Source organism: Microchirus variegatus, assembly GCF_963457635.1.
Source record: "Microchirus variegatus genome assembly, chromosome: 9".
NCBI lineage: Eukaryota > Metazoa > Chordata > Actinopteri > Pleuronectiformes > Soleidae > Microchirus > Microchirus variegatus.
Genome location: NC_139810.1, coordinates 25,059,469 through 25,072,557, shown reverse-complemented (window position 1 = coordinate 25,072,557; position 13,089 = coordinate 25,059,469). Strand labels below are relative to the sequence as shown.

The 13,089-nt window shown below is 41.6% G+C and overlaps 1 protein-coding gene across 1 annotated transcript; it reads left to right on the top strand.

Annotated features, from left to right (window-relative positions):
* Positions 1 to 7,090: 7,090 nt before the first annotated feature.
* Positions 7,091 to 12,651, top strand: sall4 (spalt-like transcription factor 4; the record flags this gene model as incomplete). Its single annotated transcript, XM_083894717.1, has 4 exons — positions 7,091 to 7,157; positions 9,259 to 11,730; positions 11,821 to 12,125; positions 12,220 to 12,651. 4 exons carry the CDS (start codon positions 7,091 to 7,093, stop codon positions 12,649 to 12,651), a joined length of 3,276 nt encoding a protein of 1,091 aa, XP_083750843.1.
* Positions 12,652 to 13,089: the final 438 nt, after the last annotated feature.

Genomic DNA, 13,089 nt, shown 5'->3' with positions numbered 1-13,089 from the left:
GTACATGAACACCATAACATTTTGTGTGTTAAATTTGAAATTTGAATAGTACAAAACACATTTTAAACTAGAAAAGCACTCGGAGAGCGCAGACCTCACCCTGCTGGGACGCAGCGCCTACAGATCACGCCCAGAATTTTATCACTTGTTTCTGGTCCCACTGCGGACATTTCTTGAAAATTTCATCGAAATCCGCCTGTGACTTTTATGTTGCTAACAGACACGTTGCTAACGTTGCTATGATGCTAACAGACACGCGACAGACAAACAAACACTGGCGAAAACTGCTGGAATAACATTTGTTTGAGTTTTTGTCTCAATGTCCAAAATTGACACGTTTTTTCCCAACTCTCTCCTCTCTGGTGACAAAAGATGCTGATGATTCGCCGGCTTCCTGAGAGTGCAATTACCGTAATAACCTCATATTGGCTTTAAAGTGCGAAGTTCTTAGCTTTCAGAAACCGTTGGAATGTTTCCCGATAACACAAACCGTGGTGTATTTATGTCAATGTCAATTTGCGAATCTTTCTCAATGAAAAAAAAACACAGTTTGCAGATGTTTTATATCAAATCCTGCAGACGTCCGAGTCTGTCACGCTGGTGTTAATAACTCAAGCTGCTTCAAGTGGTCACAAAAATCATCATCTCGGATTCAGCAGCCATTCTTTAGCCGTCAATGAAGCGCTGACTTAAGCCCAATTTATACTTCTGCGTAAAGTGCTCTGCGTAGGTTACGCAGAGTCCTCTGCGTCGACTCAGAGCCTGTCGAAGAGCCTCTGCATCGTCTCCGACTGCACAAAAAAGTGTCCGTCACTCCGTCAAGGGACAACGGAGACGGCAAGAGCTGCGATTGGTCCTCAGGACAGGCCGAGTGAAGCTGCTCTGTGCCGGCTCACAGTGAGCACCGAGCGTCCACAGAGGTGGAGCTGATCCCCGCCTATAACGCCGCTGCCAAACTATAAATATGTCATATCTTAACACACACAGCACATGTTTAGACTCTAAATGGCCAATTTCTCGCCTCAAATTATCTCAAAACTGCGTTCCGGGACACAGAAAAGTGACAAACGGCCACTGTTTCAACAACAACAGTCTTTCTCCCTTGGACGCCATTGCTCACTGTAGCCAAAAGCACAACAACCTTGCGCAGCGACCCCTACTGATCGGGCGGGAAATTGCAGCGCGTGTCCGTCACCCCGACTCAGAAGTACAAAGGCTTGAGGTGTCTCCGTGGTGACGCAGTCGGACAAGTATAATGTGGCCTTTAATCTTACTCTGTGCACACAACAACAGCGCTGGTTATCACACTGACGTGAAACTGCTTCCCCAAGTTTGCCCCCTTTCATCTTTTAGAGAGTCCTAAAAAAACACATGTTCACAATTCACAAATCCTCAGCAAGTGTCGGGGGGCCGTTATTGTTTGTCCAGTCATCGTAAAAGTGCGGGGCAAATGACACGTCTGTGAAACTTAACATCTCTCCATCCAGTGAGCATTCTCTGTTTTTTTTTTTTGTCGGGGCAGTTATGAGGCTTTTATGTGCCATGGACCATTGTCAGATACATGGCCTGGTCAAGGACACTACATTTTGTTTGCTTTCTTCAGCATGCCACTTCAGCAGCTGTGTGCATATGTGTGTGTGTGTGTGTGTTTTGAGTCATAACATGGACTGACCAACACATAATGACTACAATTGATTTCTTTAGAAAGAAACGCCAAGGTCCCATCAGTTAACATGGTGTACACTCCACGTCCAAAGGAGCAAGGTGGATTTCTATTATTTTCACATAACCTTGTTCCTATCTATCGCCGCTGTTTTTTTGGGGTTGTGTCATATTTACTATATTGTTTGCCATTTTCTATAGACAGATAGGTCGCACAGCTGACGGCACGCCGCTGCGGTTCCCACCTCTGCGCTTTAACGACCGCACGCAGTTTGAGTTGTTTGGATTGAATGTGGAAGAAACAGCGTATTCAAGCACAGTTTCTTATTGGGGCAATAAACCGTCTAGACAGAACTCCCCTCTTCTTCTTCTTCTTCTGTTTTTTTTTTTTTTCACCTTCAGCCAAGCCCTTAAAGGGCATTTGTTTATTTGAATATATTGGCTCATCCTTGTCTCACACCTATCAGCTGTGGGATTATATAACACGAGGCAGGAATCTGGAAACAAAAGCCGGTAAAGTGACGTACTGGCCTTCATGTCAACGTGGCCACTTTCCTCACAGTCTTTTTTATATCATAGCTTTTAAAATTATTGTTTTCATTCCTAGTCAGTGTACACTACCGTTCAAAAGTTTGGGGTCACTTAGAAATTTCCTTATTTTTGAAGGAAAAGCACCTTTTTTCAATGAATATAACATTAAATGAATCAGAAACACACTCTATACATTGTTAATGTGCTAAACGACTATTCAAGCTGCAAACGACTGGTTTTTAATGGAATATGTACATAGGTGTATAGAGGCCCATTTCCAGTGTTCTAATGGTACATTGTGTTTGCTAATGGCGTTAGAAGACTATTGGACGATTAGAAAACCCCTTGTGCGATGATGTTAGCACAGCTGGAAACAGTTTTGCTGGATTAATTATTATTATTTTGAATGAAAATCATTATTTCTAATCTTGTCAATGTCTCTTCTATATTTTCTATTTATTTTGCAACTCTTTTGATGAATAAAAGTGTGACCTTTAAACGGAAAACACAAACAAATTCTATAGGTGACCCCAAACTTTTGAACGGTAGTGTATGAATTACTTCATCTACCATCATCAATAACATTAACCCTTTAAGGTGCTACTCAACCATTTGGTCGACTACACTTTAAGTCACTATATCTTATATAGAATATATAGGCCTGTATCTGAAATACTGTAGGGTCTAATTAAAAATATATATATATATATATATATATATTTACATATTAATTGTCATTATTGTTTTCGTAAGTAAATAAAATAAAATAATAAAAAGTGATCTTTCCTTTGCTTTTTTTCTTGGTGTTTACCTTAAAGGGTTAAACAATAAACTCTCTAAATTAGAGCCCGGATGTGTTTAAAGCTTGTTGCTGTGACCTCTTTGAAATGACATAAAGCTGAAAGAAAACAATCAAATTCTTACATTTAAGAGTGCATATACATGTAAGCCAGCATTATTGTTTTTTAACTCATCTACAACGACAACAATCAATACTCCAATTGGTTACATGTGAATTTCTCTGTGAGATGAATAAAGTATCTATCTATCTATCTATCTATCTCTTGTATAAAGTTATCTAAAAGGGATACTTATGTAATTATCTTAGCAGAAAATTACTTTGTTAGAAGTTGAAGTCACTTTTTTATATAATGTTGCATGATGTAAAAGTCTTAAAGTATATGATATTTACTGTACTTTAGTATCAAAAGTAATTTTCTGATATAAAATGTACTTAAGTTTTAGAAATAAAAGTATTAAAAAAAAGTGATGAGTTAGGATTGAGCCACGGTTGCTCAGCGGTGGGGCGAGTTGTCTTTCAACTGGAAGGCTGTGGGTTCAACTCCTGGCCCTGCTCGTCTACATGTGTCCTTGAGCAAAGACCAATTGACCGTGACCAACTCTTCTTCTTCTGATTTTATTGTAATTTTTATTTAGTAACGCGTAACAAAAGACAGTTCGAGGAAATATACTGGAGTAATAGTGAAAGTTGATAGAAATAGAAATAAAAAAGTAAAGTACATATACGCACATTTTGTACTAAGATACAGTTACAAAGTATTTTTGTCATACCACAGTATCCCAATAGATGTATGTGCAAAACAGACTTGAGTGATCTCGAGTAAATTTGGCTATATGTATGTATATATGTATATACATACATATACTGTATATATATATCGTTAAGATTATATTAAATGTTAAACAAGAATTTCCTTAAGCACAAATAAATATTCATTTGAGCTCATAACTGTAAATATATGCACGTCAGTGTCTGATTTTCAGAAACATCAGAAAACTAAATATTGGTTTATTCATCGTACGAGAATCCATCCAGTTTGTGTTGTTTGAGTTTTGATGAGTCAGTCCAGGGATCAGAGATGTTTCTGAACATCCTGGGACATTTTTGTTGGGCGTCTAGAAGCTGAATATTGCTCTAAAACAAAGAAGATCTTATTATTTTTATGTCATCTGGTTTTAATGAACTCTTAATGTGCCACCAAAGTTGTAGAAAAACCTTTTCTAAACGTCACTAGACACTACAATGTGTGAAGATGTGAATCTATACGTGATATTCTGCATCATATACAAAGATTAAATGTCTGCAGCTACTACAGTCTGCACAGTAAAGACGCTTTATCTCTGTTTTGAATCCACTGCAGTTTAAATATAGAAGGACAGCATATTGTGAGAAGATTGTGGTGATATCCTATATACAGCATTGTGTATATAACAGACAGCCCCCACAATTCATGGAAGTGGGTGAAAACTGTGTTTAAAGTGGGGACTTATATAACTCTAAATGACGCTCTTTCGTGACCAGAGTTTTTCACAGTTACAGTTTAAAAATTTTTTTTATAGAATTTCCAGCCTGGGAATTACAGTTACATCGGAGCGAGAGTGGACGACGTCATGCGTGTCTTCGCGCGCGATATCGTACCAGAACGTAGACAAAAATGTGTCTGTTGGTTTCATACAGTGGTGATCACCAAAGTGAGAGGGAGTGTGAAGTACCTTCTCCCACTTATGGGCAAAAAACACAGTTGTGCCATTTCACAGCCAACATGTTTTTTTTCACTCTAACGACATATATATCTATATATATATAGATATATATATTGAATTAAGTTTTCGGTCCAAATTGTAGATATATATAACGACAAACCTCATACATATGAACGACAAAAGTGTCATTTTGACTCGCAAAAACTGAAATGTCACTGTAGTTTTGACTATATTATGACATCACATGTACAGTATCTACAATTACAATCCATACAAGTCACAATTAAATTACGGCTGGTCAGAAAGACGTCACAGATATCTGTAATGGTAATTCCAGACAGTCAAAACGTTTTGGACGTGTTTATGACTTTCAATCCTTCTTTTCACACTCGTTTTCGATATCGTTCTTAATGGTTGAGTCAACATTCAGTTACAGATTTGAATCCATCATTTAAAACTATTCAAATTCCTATCAATTCCATGCATTACAGCAGATCGGCTTCCTACTCGGGCACAACACGGTGCTTTCGCTGCACCATTAGTCTGCTGAATCTGTGTAAGAAGAATAAAGTCATACATTGGATATTGTATAGTTGTACAGAATTATGAATCCACTGGAATAAAAGTGCATTAAAGACAGCACATTATGATAAAACTCTGGCCTTTTTCTCAATGTATATGTTATTTCTTTAAAGTGACCCATTCAATTCACACTCGAAATGTTTGAATAATGCCTGAAAAAAAAATGCATTTAAGAGAAACCTGCAGAAACTTCAGCTTAAATAGACCCATGGACATCTGCGTTAAATGTAAATGTGTTGAACAAATGGATGGAACAACAAAAAAAAGAGGAAACATACATATCTGAAGGTCTGGATTGGCACATCTTCACTGAGTCAATACAAAAGGTCAATGTCTGCTCTTACATCTCTGTTCTTAAAGATTGTCCATTTCTTCCTTTTCATGTATTTCAGTCACAATCCTTCACCGTTCTTCTTGTGTTGGTGACTCAGCTTTAAACAAATCTCCCTTTCTTTAAAACAGATATATCCGTCTTCTCTCAGTACAGTGTATAGTCCAGGACCTCAGTAGAATCCGGTATATCATAACCCACAATCTTAACAAATGTCATACAAAGGAAAACACTGATCTATATTTAATCTCACACACTTTCTCCAACACAGAAATTTGATTAAAGGTGTGATTGAAAAATATATCTAGATATTATATTTTTCCAACAGTTTACTCTCTGAGGACGTTGTGGATTGTTGATTCACTCTCTCAGATATTTGTATTTTGTTTTGTCCTCATTTCTGTTGTACATATAGTGCATCCATCCCCTCTTCTTTGCATCAAGTGTTGATATTACGCTAAAAAGTAAAAGCCCGAGTTAACATAACACTTTATTTCTCTGTTAAAACAGTCCCTTAATTGCAGATATCTGAAGTGACGTCGGTGGTTTAATGTGCAGTTCTTCATAACAAATCCATCTTTTTATTCATCGTACATAATGCTAGTATCTTTGCACAGTCGGGATCCATTGTTTGAACCTCTGGTCGAGAGCGAAACGTTTATCAGTCGAAGTAATCTTTGTGTTTCCTCACCAAATCAAACCACGACCCTTGTGCAAAACCAGTATTTTAACTTTTTTCACGCGTGTTTAATCAGATGCAAATCTCTTTTCCAGCGGTGACCTGACCATAGAGGTGGTGCCTGCCTGTGCTCACCACAGATTATAGTAATACTCTGTCTCGTCTACACAAGTGGGTATTCGTGTAATATGAGAGGACAGATTCACCGCATTTGCTTACAGGTAAATACATGAGGACGGTGATGCTACACGTTCGAGGATCTGTGTGACCTCCTCCTCTGAGGGCAACGATACAAGTTTTTATAAGATTCATACATTGAAAAAGGAAAAAAAAAATGGTAGACTTATGATTAACTTTGGGCAAATAATTCAAAGTTATAGTTTGGAGACAAAGATGTATGAATGACCAGTAGCTCGCTTGTGAGGATACATGTTGCCTTTTTTTTTTTTTTTTTTTTTTTCTTTTTGTCATGAACAAGGAAAGGAGCGATGAGTGAGTTGGGTGTTATTGACCCTGCCTCCATCCTGCAGTCCATCCACTCGCATGGCTCCTCCCGCCCCCTCCTGCCACTCCGCGGCGCTCATCAATAGGGAGCGCATTTGAATAATGTGTGAGCACTTGGAGTGGAGCCAATCAGCTGTCAGAGCGCCGTGATAAATCGCAATGCATTATTGATAATAATAATCACGTTGACATGCGCATTTCCCACTTCGAGGGGGGCTAATATTCCAAGCTCAAGAATTTGTTGAAGAAGGGCAGGGGAATTGTTTGCAACTCTTTTTGCTCCTGATGGTTGCACCATGTCGAGGCGCAAGCAAGCCAAACCGCAGCACATCAACTCTGACGAGCCCGGCTCACTCCAGAACGGTAAGTTTTGGGTTTGTTTTACGCACAAGATTGCGAGAGAATCGGTGGAATCGGGAAAGCTGGAGTTGTGTTTCCTCCTCCACCACGCTGTGGACATTTTTTTTTTTTTTGATTTGGGGCACTTTGACCTGTTGCCTTCCCCTTTTGGATTAAAACCAGCAGCGACGCGTCCATTAAATAATAACTTAAACACGATACAGGTGCTCCGTCAGGTTTAGCCTTTTTTTCTTTAAACGCATCCCTCGGACCCTTTCGCTGTTCCTACCTGCGTCATTTAAAAACGCATACGCGTGTTTTTTTTTTTCCCTGTGGTTTCGTAGTGTTTCTCGCAAACACATTTCTCCACAACTTGTGCCTTTTTTTTTTCTTGCCTAAATGTAGTTTTTGACGCGCTCGTTCTCACTTTTTGGAGAGACAACATTTGGAAGTTACGCATTACTTTGGGCCACTGTTTTTTTTCCTTGTGTAACATCTCCTCCTTTCGTTTCATTCAGAAAATACCTGATGTAGTTTTATCATCACTTTAATTATTGAAGTGTGTTGTCTTTAAATGAACTGCCATTGTTTTGTTGGTTGATTCCATTAATTATTTAGCTGTGATTCATAATAGTTTTTTTTTTAATTTTGAAATATTGTGGCATGTTTTATTTGCGTAAAAAGGCGAAGTTTTTGAACAAAAAAGGGTTTTCTCCCGAAACTTTATGAAATGTGACTCTGGAGTAAGCTGACCTAAAAAAGAAAAGAGGCAATAAATCCCCCCCAGTTTAATGCATGACTGTTTCCTTTCGTACATATGTGGAGAGGTGGGGGATGGAGCCGTGGCCTTTTTTGTGGAGACTGGGGTGGGGGGTGCGATATGGTGTTCCAGGCCATATGTAAGTTCCAGCGAGGGTTGTCGTGGATCGACCATCCCTCACCTATTGATAGATAGAGAGGGAACTTTGGATAACACGACTTTAATAATAAGATCCACGTATCAGTGAGTGTTACTGTCTCGCGGAAGATGATCTTTATTCACCTTTTTATGAATTGGTGCCTCGAATGTATAGTCTGACCTCGTGTCATGTACCCCTGCAAAGGTGATCAGCCACAGGTCATGCGCCGTCAAGTGGTTACACTGGAGCGTTGCTTCCCTATTTAATCGAGCTATGATTTAAATCCACCTCGTTTTACGTTGTTTTTATGTTGAGATTAAAGTTTGCTGCAGTGTACAGTGCGCAAATGTAGATGCGCAACGATTGAAATTGCGATGCATTTTGCAATACTTTTTTTTTCTTCTTCTTTTCTTTCTTTCGTGACACTGTTTAAATGCCTCCTGGTGAGCAATTAACAAGTCCAACAAATGCAAACAGGTGGTCTACCCCCTTTTCTCCGAGGCATTAGCATTTAACAATACACCCAGTTGTGAAATGGCCTCTTGGTTAGGAGACAAAATAAAATGCATAAATTGAGCACTTAACACTCTTTCACAGGCTGTGAAAATACTTGGTTTCAATCAACCTCAGACTACCCCCCCCCCCCTTTTTTTTTTGGTCTGTTCTTCATGTTTGCATGGTAAACTTAGTTTTGCATTTCCTCTGTGGGACATCATATTTGTAGTCCCAAAGTTTATAGATGTGTATGTTTGCATGCTGATAAACAAACATTTTAAATTGATTTCTGGCAACTAGCACTGTATGTCACTATATGTGCAGCTGGAAACTGATCTGATATTTTAGAAAGTGGTTGGTTGCAGAAACGCAGTAATTGAATGACCAGTGGCTCTTTGTCTTTATGGATGGACATTGTTCTGGGGGGGATGTAAAAGGTGACTGATTGCCCTCTGGTGGTCACTGGGCACATAAAAAACCCTGGAGTAGGCTCGTGTAAAACATATAAATGCATCACTAAGCTCAAGCCTTAAATATTCCCATAGAAAAATCAGCTCTTTGCACATTGTCAACATAATCCAAGAAGTAAAATTAACCCTGTTTTTCTTCAGTATGAGTAATTGTGATGTGATTAAAAACAAATCTGCATATTATTAGTTTTTTTTTAGATTTACTAACTTGGCTAAATGCTAATGTGTGTTTTTAAAAAATCTTCTATCTTCTCATTTTAGGGAATCTTCAAGATGATCAAGCTGAGGAGATTGGAAATGAAGTGAAAAGGTTCCGAATGGACGAGACCAAGGTCTGCAACAAGTGCTGCGCTGAGTTCTTTGACGAAGCAGAATTCATCGAGCACGAGAAAAATTGCACTAAAGGTCAGCAAGTGGTCATCATGAAAGACGGAGATGGCAATGAGGTGCCCGAGGAATATTCACAAGGTTCCCCCGACGACGACGGCCTCACCAGTGACCATGACGATAGCCAGTCCAGTAGTCATTCGCTATCAAATGTTAACGCAGACCATATGGAAAGAACAGAGGAAGAGTCGAGCATGAATGCAGACGACTCGGGTCAGCTGGATTATGCAGAGATGTCTGCCAGCCCCGACATGAATTTCCACCCGTCGCCCAAAGTGCAAGATTCAAATGTCACACTTGAAACCATGGCAGACACTAAAGTTGCCGTCTCCCAACATCCTTCGAGTAATACGTCTCTGATCTCCTCACAGGATGCCATTCAAGCCATCCCAATGATTTTGGAACAGTTGGTCTGTCTCCAGCAACAGCAGCTACAGCAAATCCAGCTCACGGAACAGATTCGAATCCAAGTGGCTATGATGACCACACAGGGCCTCCACTCGTCTGTTGGGGCTGTCGTGGACCCCCTGAAAGCCCTTGGTGCACATCTCTCTCAGCAGCTTTCTGCCGCAGCAGCTCTAATAGGAAAAAGAACAGGTAGCCAGAACCTTGCTATGGAGACACTAAAGCAAGGTAAACTACCTCTGCCCACTGTCATCCCCACCTCTCTACCTGGAGGTCTGGGTTCAGTGACTTCTAAATCGGACATTTTGAAGGGCATTCCAGATCTGGCCAGCCGTTTACCAGCGTTGCTGCCTCAGTCCGAGAGCGGCATAGGATTCCCGGGCACCTTCAATGGTATCCAGGCAGGGATCGAGTCCTCCAAGAAAGTGAAGCCAAAGATACTGAACGTCCAACCAGAAGCAAAGACTGGTGATTCAGTATACAAGCACAAATGCAAGTACTGTGGTAAGTCCTTTGGTAACGACAGTGCTCTTCAGATTCACCTGCGCTCTCACACGGGAGAGAGGCCCTTCAAGTGTAACATTTGTGGAAACCGCTTCACAACAAAGGGCAACCTCAAAGTGCATTTCCAGCGGCATAAAGACAAGTATCCACACATTGGCATGAACCCCCATCCTGTGCCAGAGCACCTTGACAATATTCCCACTAGCAGCGGAATTCCATTTGGCATGTCTGTACCATTGGATGAGTCAAACATGACCGACACCAAGCCCATGCTAAGCCATCCTGCTCCAGGGTTCCACCCATCGGTCGTACCAAGTTTCAAGACCAGCTTTGACGGCTTTACAGGGGATCCGTTCTCGCAGAGACCCTCCCCATCGACAAGTGATGGCTCTCAGTCTGTTCCCTCCAATGTCTTTGGCCAAGAGACGTCCATGGATCCGAACCAAAAGGATGCCAAAGAACTGCTTGGAGTGCTGCATCATATGAATGGTAATGGTCTCCCAGGAGAACAAAGCTCGGGGACAGCAAAACTTCAGCAGATGGTGGATGGCCTGGAAAAGAGGACCAGTGACCCCAACGAGTGTGTAATATGCCATCGGGTGCTCAGTTGCCAGAGCTCACTCAAGATGCATTACCGCACACACACTGGCGAGAGACCGTACAAGTGCAAAATATGTGGCCGTGCTTTCTCCACCAAAGGTAACCTCAAAGCTCATTATGGAGTGCACAGGGCCAACACTCCTCTAAAGATGCAGCACTCGTGTCCCATCTGCCAGAAGAAATTCACCAACGCTGTGGTTCTACAACAACACATTCGCATGCACATGGGCGGCCAGATCCCCAACACCCCCGTGCCAGAAAACCACTTTGAGGCGGCAGAAACAATTGAACCGTCTCTTCCCGGGGAGAAGCCCATGGATATCAATGGCTTTGAAGAAAGCATGGAGAACCACGAGACAGAGCTGAACTCTCAGCAGCCAAATGATAGCTTAGATTCCCTCCCACCTGCCTCCGAGGAAGAACCACAGAAGCTCGCTGCCCCCATTCCATTTTCCAGTCTGGATGTCTTGAAGAACCTCACCTCTGCTCTTGCGCTGAAACGTCAGACTAGCACGGCGTCGGAGAGCGAGGGAACACCCAAAGAATCCCCATCAGCTGCAAGAGAGCAGGAATATCACAACGGTCGTAGTCCTGCTATTTCTGACTCGGCCACATCTTTTCATTCATCCTCCCCTGTAAACCTCATGAGCAGCAGCAAGTCCCCCGAGTCACCTGCTGATGAATTTACTTACAATGGGCTGATGCCGGAGTCTGATGATGGCGTTCAGGAGGGCATGGAGTCAAGTGGAGCCCTTGACCTCACAGCATCCAGCAGCATTACCCCCAAAGCCATCAAAGAAGAACCAGGCATTCACGGATACACAAATGGAGACTATGGTGAGTTTGTTTGACAAATATTAGAAATGAAATTTAATAGGATGTTGTATTAAATGCATATATTTAATTGCTTACTTGTTGTATCAACAGTTCCCAGTAACATGTCCTTCATGAGGATACCATCGAGTCTGGCCAGTATGGAGATGAAGATTCCTCCAGATAATCCTTTGGGCCCCAATGGTTTGTTCAGTTCCCACATGCCTCAGGGAACAGCCATGCCCTCTTCAATCTCCGCTGCGCCGCGTCGATCGACCAAACAGCATGTGTGTCACGCCTGTGGCAAGAACTTCTCATCAGCCAGTGCCTTGCAGATCCACGAGCGCACTCATACAGGGGAGAAGCCCTTTGCCTGCAACATCTGTGGCAGGGCTTTTACCACCAAGGGAAATCTAAAAGTAAGTTTCTGCATTTTTAAGTCTTGAATGCTTTTTGTTGTGTTGTTTTTATGGAGTTGTAGTTGACTGGTTGTCTTGTTTTTTTTTTTTTCAGGTGCACATCGGCACTCACATGTGGAACAACTCGTCGCGCCGCGGTCAGCGTCTATCTCTGGATAATCCCATGGCGCTGATGGCGATGAGTGCCGAGGCTAAGCGGTTGCCAGAAATGATGCCGGTACCCAAAGAACTGGGCCCTCAACCAATGAGCTTTGATCCGTCTCTGTGGAACCAGTATGCTGCTGCCTTCACTGGTGGCCTGACCATGAAGGCCAATGAAATCTCAGTCATCCAGGGTGGCATCCCACTCCCCGGGAGCCCTGCCGGCGGGCCTCTTATTGGATCCACTGGAGGTCTCATGAAAATGGATGGGTCCCACTCTGGTTTGCCTGCCACAGTGGCTGAGATGGAGAAGAACAGCTCTGATATTGTGCCAAAATCACAGTTCCCACATTTCATGGAGGAGGGTAAAATTGCAGTGAATTAGGTGATGTTTTAGCCATCTGCCAATTTATTACGTGAACTCAGTTTTTTGAATGTCTCCTTTTTGAGTAAGGTACAATCAATTTCTCCTTGGATTGGTTGGAATTTTTCCCAGAAAGTTCATTGCAGCTCTCTCTTCCGACCTAAACGAGTCGAGTGTTATTTTAGTTGAAACTTGATATCACTACTGTAGTTGTATTTTATTTGACATAAATATATATGCGGGTATTCTGTTTTCCTGTGACTTTTGTTTGCTGTCGATCCAGAAGTTTGAATGTATAACATACTTGAAAACTGCTTTAATTCAGACGTCTCCTCGAAACCGAAGGATTGTGACTTTCATAGGATGCGTTTCAGGGCATGAAACGGTGTCCCAGTGTTCGGAATTAATGGTGTCCTTAACCATATGTGTCTAATGACTACTTTCCCTCCTGTTTGTGTG